Source organism: Atta colombica, unplaced genomic scaffold (assembly GCF_001594045.1).
Source record: "Atta colombica isolate Treedump-2 unplaced genomic scaffold, Acol1.0 scaffold45, whole genome shotgun sequence".
Classification (NCBI taxonomy): domain Eukaryota; kingdom Metazoa; phylum Arthropoda; class Insecta; order Hymenoptera; family Formicidae; genus Atta; species Atta colombica.
In genome coordinates this window covers 1,281,968-1,291,086 of record NW_017259534.1, presented here as the reverse complement: position 1 = coordinate 1,291,086, position 9,119 = coordinate 1,281,968, and the positions used below count along the sequence as shown (strand labels likewise).

At 28.5% G+C, this 9,119-nt stretch overlaps 2 protein-coding genes across 3 annotated transcripts in view; one reads left to right on the top strand and one right to left on the bottom strand.

Annotated features, from left to right (window-relative positions):
• LOC108691331 (Golgi apparatus protein 1) overlaps window positions 1-1,436 on the bottom strand; it is a 7,172-nt gene extending 5,736 nt beyond the window's left edge. The window contains 3 exon segments of the mRNA XM_018199027.1: window positions 91-690; window positions 760-1,119; window positions 1,266-1,436. Of these exon segments, the coding sequence (XP_018054516.1) occupies window positions 91-690; window positions 760-1,071 (912 nt within the window). The 5' untranslated portion in view covers window positions 1,072-1,119; window positions 1,266-1,436.
• Window positions 1,437-2,167: 731 nt separating this feature from the next.
• LOC108691292 (endoplasmic reticulum resident protein 44) lies at window positions 2,168-6,369 on the top strand. 2 transcript variants are annotated; one of them, XM_018198963.1, is made up of 7 exons: window positions 2,168-2,342; window positions 3,121-3,202; window positions 3,317-3,472; window positions 3,632-3,932; window positions 4,108-4,155; window positions 4,656-4,951; window positions 5,029-6,369. In XM_018198963.1, the coding sequence occupies exons 1-7, from the start codon at window positions 2,286-2,288 to the stop codon at window positions 5,373-5,375; spliced, it is 1,287 nt and encodes a 428-aa protein (XP_018054452.1). In that variant the 5' UTR covers window positions 2,168-2,285; the 3' UTR covers window positions 5,376-6,369. The 2 variants fall into 2 exon arrangements, with proteins under 2 accessions (XP_018054452.1, XP_018054453.1); XM_018198964.1 differs by lacking the exon at window positions 4,108-4,155.
• Window positions 6,370-9,119: the final 2,750 nt, after the last annotated feature.

The following is a 9,119-nucleotide window of genomic DNA, read 5'->3' as shown; positions in this document are numbered from 1 at the left end:
ATATATATATATATATATGTATATATATTGTACATATCTAGAAGATTTCTAGATTAATAAATCTCTTATATCTATATTGTAACATTTAACTTTTTATATACATTTAGATTAACATTTAAATATTTACCTGTCAGTTTTATATTTCATTAAGCATTTGTAAACTTGACCACTGCCTGGTCGAATATTAGGACAAAACTTAGTGCGATCATGAGTACAAGCCATGTACAGTTGACGATCTAATCTGATATTTTCTGCTTGAATTTCAGATACATGGAGAATATGTCTCCTACACTCGTGTTGCAGTTGTTCGACATGTTCTTGCAAGCAAGCCAATATCTGACCTTGTGATATATCTCTATATGGTTGTAGACTATCGCACTTAAACTGTTTAATATCCTTTGCACAGTCTGTCTTGAAGGGAGTCAGAATTCTGAAATCGCTGAAAGCAATCCACTCTAATCTCTGAATATAAGTGATGCAATCAGGATCTCTAACTATCTCTCGTTTATCGATCAGGCAAGATAAATAATCCCCAGGGATTTTATCAGAACTGGAGCACTGTAAGGTATCCAATTGTGAACCACACACTCTTCTAGTTAGCCTTTCTATGTTTTGATTATCTGTGATATTTTTGATATAGAACCAAATTGCTTCCTGACATTTCTGATTAATTCCAGATATCTCAGTGGGCTGAAAAAGTTTACAACAACAATTACATCTAATGTTCATCCTGCTCTTTTACATAATATAGACATATACCTTGAAAGTCTGAATGCACTCGAGCAGCATAAGCTCATCGTTATTTCTATCTATATCTCCGCAAAGCTGATTCAACTTATCTCGGCATTGACCGTTGATGATCTTTGGCGAACCATCATCCTCGGATTCTCTCTTAAGATATGGAGATCTTTGAATCCTTTTAATTTGGGCAAAGTTGTCAGAGAAGAGCCAACCAATTTCATAAGGCTCGTCAGTTTGCTGCGCGAATACATTTCCGAAATACGTTGAAATTGTGCAATGCAGCACCGACAAAATGAGTATCGTAAACAGTACTTGTCCCGTGTGTTCCATTCTTAACACTCAAACAATTACAATAAGCTAATAAAGCGAATCATTATCCTGTAAAAAAAAATACATTATTGAACACAGTTCAATCGAAATTACTTGATGTCACTTAACATATTAAGAATTGTTTAACATTAGAAATAGATCAGAGTATCGTTTAATTAAAGAAGAAAATTTAACAAAAGAGAAAAACACGATACCTTGCAGATCTCTACACTGTAGCCGATTTTTTTATTTCTTCTTTTCTGCGCTTGTTGATCATCTACTGTATGACGTGAACGTCATGAACAAGTAAATACAGATTGGTAGTATTGGTACTGAGTACCAGTAACTGTCAGTGAACAAATAGAGATACGATTGGTGCGGAATAATATGATGTGCGAAACGAGAATATGAGATTACCGGTTGTATGTTTTTACAACGTCATCTTACAAAGCGTACTGTATATTATTAACAGTACATTATCGATAGTTAATAGTTCGAGTCGGCATAAAATTGTTCAACTGTCGATAATGTAGAAATTTGAATAAAGCTGTTCATTTTATTTATTGAGAATATCCACGATTTTTGTAATTCTTTTCTATACTATTAAGTTAGACAAGGATAAACAATTAATTATTATTTATTATTTATTATATACAAGAAATACATACAAGAATGATTCAGACGCAAGAGCGCTGACATGTATAAAGAACTTCGAAATTATATCGTATCTTAATTATATCGTTTCTCTGATGTTAATCTTTTTAATTCCAAATTAAAAATATCGATAATAGCGAATTAAACTTATTCAGAATTATTTATTATTAAAAAATCGAAGCGAGATGAAACAATTGTATTGGGTTGTCCGGAAAGTTCGTGCCGATGTTGAAGGAAAATTGAAATGCAGAAAATTTAAATTTTAGTATACATTTATTAGTATACATTTATACATAAATTATATAGGTTAGTCAGCACGAACTTTCCGGACAACCCAATAGAATACTCGCGGGCGTGTACGTTTATAAGATTCCACCTACTGGAATTTTGAAAAACATCATCGGCAGAGACGCGGCGATAATCGATGTCTCGAGTCTCGAAGATGTTCATTGGCTTCATTGCTCCACGCTCGATTTGACGATGTGCCGCTAGCTCGTAGCAATTGACGCACAGGCGATTGTTCACTGATGGTGTTTCCAAAACTCATTGTACCGTCGAGTTAGTCGTCGCGAAATCGCAAAATGCTGTTCCACTGTGATATATTTCACTTCAAAGTACTTACGTTCGCGTGTCTGCTGGTAAGTAATTACGCCGTCGCGTTGCCACGTCATTTGACATCTCGCGAGGTGTCAATTTAATAGTTCTCTATTAACGGAAGTCACCCACAATGTATGTTTCCATTCGTTTTTTATCTCCCAATTATTATTTATCTAAACACCTTACACAAATCAACAATCTGCTTCTGCCTTGTTGTGTTTATGCAGCATAACCTCTACCGTTGTAATACAATAATTTTGCATATGAAAAAATACAATCCAATCAATCTAACATAAATTGATTTAAAAAAAAGGTCTTTCATGATCTATTGCAAAATGTGAATTTAAAATCCTTGCATACTTTCACATTACTGAAATGATATTTTGCAGTTAATAGCATTCTTATTTAAATGCTTATTACTATAATTCTATAATATTTATCATATTGTAATCTATATTTATAATAGCCTAAAAATCATCAGGATAGAGGATTTATGATTCAGAATAAAGGTCGTATATCGATAAAAGAAATAGTATTATATGTATTTGACAATGTTTAAGTATTCTGTTCTAAAATATATAATGCATGACTTACTAAAAGATCAATTTGCATGATATATATTAGTGTCTATATTCAGATCTTATATTTAAGACTTCCTTAAATTTATCTTCACAGATATTTTGCAAATTATTTTATTTGTTACTGAACATCTAAAGATAAATTTAAGGAAGTTTTAAATATAAAATCTAACTATAAATATTCATATAGATTTTAATTAAACAGAATGTATGATGCATAATTAATACTGTGTATTTCTAGATACGTTTGCCAAACAATATAGCAGAGGAAGTAAAAGAAGGTGCCCTTTCACTCACAAGTAAAAATATTGACGAAACCTTAGGTAAAATATATTATTTAGATGATTTATATGATTTATATGATGTGTAGTAGATGTTAATGCTAATAAATATAATTGAATGCAGTACCTACTTTTTTAATTATTAATGTTTTGCAGCTGATAATGAACTGGTCTTTATCAACTTTTATGCACAATGGTGTCGTTTCAGTAACTTATTAGCACCAATATTTGATGAAGCTGCAGATAAGGTTAAAGAAGAATTTCCACAGTCTGGAAAAGTAGTAATGGCCAAAGTGGATTGTGACCGCGAAAGTAAATATATTTAAAATGTGACTATAAAATATATATAAACAGATATAAGCAGATATAAACAGATATAAGCAGAATTTGAATATTAATTTATATGTATATTAAATAGATTAGATTTTATATGTATACATTTAAATTATTACAAGTATTTTTTTTTCTTAGCCTCTGTGGCATCTAGGTTTCATATAACCAAATATCCAACGTTAAAAGTAATAAGAAACGGTCAACCAACTAAGAGAGAATACAGAGGACAACGATCAGTAGAAGCATTCCAAGAATTTGTCAGAAAGCAGTTGGAAGATCCCATTAAAGAATTTTCCGACTTGAGAGAGCTTGAACAGCTTGACGATAAAAAACGTATGATTATAGGATACTTTGAACGAAAAGATGTACCAGAATATGAATTGTTCAGAAAAGTTGCCACTAATTTGAAGGATGATTGCCAATTTTATGTTGGTTTTGGGTAAGATTCTTTTTATTTTTGATATAAAATATTATTGTAACAAAAATTTTTCTTTATAATACAAATATTTCTTTAAAAAAATGATATAGATGCAAAAGAAATTTTTTTTGCTAACATAACAATATCATATAATCTGCATTTTAATAATTATAATTATAATATTTTATTTAACAAGCACATGTTCCAATCAAAACTGTGAAATTGGTCAGCATTTACATTTGCTGTAAGTAAGTGGTATACATAAGCTCATGGCTTTTGTACTGAGTATATACAAGATTATATTTTTTATCTTTTTTATATTATTTATTTTCTGCATAATATACAATTTTATTGTATTTTTTATAATCTGTTAAAATTATATTAGGTATCATTTTTTTATAGATAAGTTTTTCATATATGAAGGTACATAGTTGAAAAATTATTAAATTTAATATATATTTTACAAACGATTTATTCAAATTTTTATATTAATTTAACACAAGCTGAATAATTTTGATATTTATTTTTCATTTTTTAATCATTTATTTCAATTTTAATTTTAAGAGATTTTATTAGTTCAATTAAATGCTTTATATTAAATGCTTTATATTTATATTATATAAATTGAATATGAGAATATTTCCTTTTATAATTATATTTCTATATGTTTTTAATGTGTGACTGAAATAATATATATTTACTACTGAATAAAGATCTGTGGTTTGAATATATTGAAATATGTAGGAATGCAAGTAAAGCAATGCATCCTCCTGGAGAACCTATCATTGCCTTCCGATCAGACAAAGCTCTATCTGTTGAAATGGATGAAACTTACAAGGGAAGTTTATCAGTTTATGACGAATTAAATGTATGGGCGCAGGAGAAGTGTGTGCCATTTGTAAGAGAAATAACATTTGAAAATGCTGAAGAACTAACAGAGGAAGGCTTGCCATTCCTTATATTGTTCCATGCTCCTGATGATTTACAAAGCGTCAAGCAATACAAATATATCGTAACTAAATCATTATTAAGCGAAAAACGTATGTTATTCTATTTTTGCATTATTTATATTATTTTCTCGTAAAGCTTCAAATCTGATTTGATTTTTTTTTTCCAGAGAATATAAATTTCTTAACCGCTGACGGCCTGAAATTTGCGCATCCATTGCACCATTTGGGGAAAAGCACAGCAGATTTGCCACTGATTGCAATAGATAGCTTTAGACACATGTACCTATTCAATGATTTCAATGACATTTTTGTAGAAGGAAAACTTAAAGCTTTTCTGCAGGACTTGTATTCTGGAAAGCTTCATCGCGAGTTTCACTATGGTCCTGATATTACTAATAATGAAATACCAGTTACTGGAAAACAAGTAAAAACGCCTACAACGCCTCCAGAATCCGCGTTTAAAAAACTGGCGCCAAGTAAAAATAGGTATACAATAGTTAAGGATGAACTGTAATGAGATCGAGCGCAGTACAGTGGAATTTTCGTAATTAATTTATATGCAGTATACTAAAGAAAAAGTGAATTGCAATCGGGGATTTTCCAACATTCGATATATTATATATATTATTTTCGTAGTGCGTTTGTAACGCGAGTCTTCTCAGACCTCGACGAATCTGTTTTCCTCTCCACAATTTATTCTCTCTATACTTTTCGTGGAATGAAATTGATTTCTTGATTTATTGACTTGTTATTTAATTAAAAATGTCAATAGCGATTATTTGTTAATTATACATGATTTTCACATCCATATAGACAAGATACAACATAGCAATTTATTTTTTATAAAAAAAATCTCATGTGTTTGTACGATTTATTGTCGACAAACAAACGACAAAGAACAGAAAGTTCTTTTCTTTTTGATAAAATATGTCTGTGGTTCTTAAAGTAAGTTGCTGAGAACATTTTTATATTGACTGTGAAACTGTGCATCTACCAGTGTCAATAATTACGTATCAGATTTTTTTTACATATATTATAAAGCAATCGTGCAACTTAATATCGTTTATTTTTACAATTCCGATATAAATGCGAGATGATCTTTATATGTAAATAGATTTGATTTATATATCTCTCCTCTCTCGTATCTCATCTGTTAGAACTTTTAGCACAATGTTTAGTAACATTTATATGCGATCATATTCGTCGAGAATCCGAAGTGTAAATGTGTTCGAGAATATACAATACTATCTAATGCGTGTATGCATGCGTATATTTTTGACTGTATTGCATATAGGGCAATTGTTTCTGAATGAAGTGTATAAAAGAGAAAAGGAAGAAAATGTGGGAGAGAGAGAGAGAGAGAGAGAGAGAGAGAAAGTACTTTGTCTATCACATGATTCGAGTAAATGAAATCTCAGCGTGCCCTCGTAAGATAGTCATAGGATGCATTATTGATTATTTGTATGATTGATGATATTGTTTTGCCTGTTAATAAACAATTTCTAAGTCAATGTTGCGTTTTATATATTAATTATATATTAATTATAACATTGGTTACTTTTATCCATCTTTTCTCCACATCACATTTAACCTATTCCATTTCTTAAGATCGTCCTTTTAAAAGTAAATTTCGCGAATTATTATCAGAAGTATCTCATGAAGTGTTTAAGGTTGTTATAAGCTATTTTATTAAGCATCATTTTGCCTAATTTTTTTTTTATTCTGTTCTTTATTTTTATTCTTGAGAAAAAAGCTCAAAATAATTTGTCGCAACCAAACACATCTTCCAACAAGGCTGAAAAGTCTCAATGATGAATGTAATTACGCGACATTGAAAAACAAAATATATGAGTTTCAGATAGAATCAAGGAAAAAACAATGGAATTAGAGAGGTAAAAATTTGAAAATTTAGCAGAGAAGTACTGTAAAGAAATCTTTGACAGAATAGCAATTGCTCAAGTACTTTGTCACAATTTTACTATTACAATTTAATTATTATCAAGTTTATGTAAATACAATCGTAATTTGATAAATATGCTTTGTTTTTACAGAATAAACAGAAAAAGAATGCATGAACGGTGTACCTGATGTAAGTATATGCTAATATCTCAGAATTATATCTTATGTAATAAGATTTAATGATATAATTTCATTTATAGGATGAGACAAAAATGAAATTGGAGAAAGAGAGAGAGAGAGAGAGAGAGAGAGAGAGAGAGAGAGAGAGAGAGAGAGAGAGAAATAATAACAAGATCAAAGGGCAGAAATTCAAAAAATAAATAAAAGAAAAAAAAGTTTGAACAACAATAAAGTATAGAGCATATAAAATGTAAATATCACAAATACAATAATAATTTCATATTTTTAATGTAGAGAACTATGAACTCTGTTACTTATTTTTACTTACTTATACTTACTTTTTACATCGACTACAGATTATATAATAAGTTGTAAAAACTTCGTAGAAAACCTTCCTTGTATAAGATACAACATAAACAATTTTCTTAATTGTATAATTATATGACTTTCTTTCTTCTTCATGTATTTTTCTTCATTTTTAAAGAAGATACTCTGATGATAGATTAAAATTCCGAATTGAATAGTGCTTTCATTTATATATCTAATATGTTTCGCAAAAATGACATTTATATGCGTAATACAACATTTTATTTCCAAGATATTTTAATTATTGACAAATTATTTAATATTACTTTAAGACTTATCGAGTTTTGCTTTCTTCAGTTTGTATCTCATTATGTGGCCTCTACCAATTTTTGTTTGGAACAAATTTGAAATAGAAAATCACATTGTTGTTTAGTATCAAATTAAATATCTCTAAATATATTAAAAATATTAAATTCTAAACATATTTATATCTTTAAGATATTCAGGCTTTTCTGCTACTTCTTCACAATAATATTGCTCATTGTTATCTTCTTCCAGTTCACTCTTTTCAGTAGATTCCTTCGCAATTTTTTGCAGGAGCATATCATTTTCTCTCTTCTTCTGTATTCCTAATTTCAATGATTTCTTTTTATATTCTTGCTTTTGTGCTTCTTTCTTTTTCTTATTCTCTTCTTGTAACCTTTTTCTTTTTTCCTTCAATTTCTTCTTGTCTTTTTTTCTTTTCTTTATTGCAAGTTTCTCCTCTTCTGCTTTAAGTATAAATTCATGATAAAGTACTTCATCGAGTAGTTTATTCTCCATTTTGATTAATTAAAACCCATACGGTTAATGTTAGAATATAAATTTATTATTTGTATTAATTTTAATTAATTTTTTAATCTGTTATTCTCGGTTCCGAATTCGAATAATCTAATTGCACTTTTAGAATTAGATTTCTTCTTGAAGACAATTTTTGTCATAACTTGATATGATTACTTTCATCAATTTCTGCTTCACTTTCGGACATGATGGATTTCATTAAAAATATTTGTTTACTTTAAAAATACAAATTATCTTCTTTAAAACACAAATTTTATGCTTTAAAAACAAATTTTCTACTGTAAAAACAAAAACGCATACGTAGAAAGGATGAGCTCATGAGTTACCAGGGTTGGGTAAGTTAAAGGATGAGCTCATAGGTTACCAGGGTTGGGTAAGTTAAAGTTAATGGCTTCTAAAATTAATAAAATTAAGTTAAAAGTTGAAGGAATAAAGAATTAACTTAATAAAAGTTAAGTTAAGATTGAATTAACTTAAATTTGAAAATAATTTAGAAAAAAATTATTTTTGAGAATATTCTAATTTTTTTCTTATAATAAGATTACTTTAAATAACACTTAAATATAGATTATTAAGTAAATTTAATTTTATATTATATTTAACATGTAAATTACTTATATATAATAAGAATCACACTATAATGTTTTTGTAAAATCTTGCAAGAACGAAGGATATATGTTTGCATTATTTCTCTTTCTTTAACCTTTATCTAACTTTCTCTAACTTTTAAAATGACTTTAAAACAATTCTTCATGTAAGATTCATTTCATATTTAGTTACTAAAATATACATTTATTTATTACATGATCTATTATGATTTATATCTACAATTAGTGTGAATTGACAAAACCTAGCAAATCAATAAAAACTGGCTATCGTATGGCGTGACTCTTGTTACAGAGTCTCTCATATATCATAAAATCATTGAACTTCTTCTAAATTAATTCTCTAATGTTTAAGATTTTATAGAAAAAAAGAAATTAGCATTAAGAGAGGTAGAAAAATTTTTAATTCAAAAAAAAGTTAATAAATT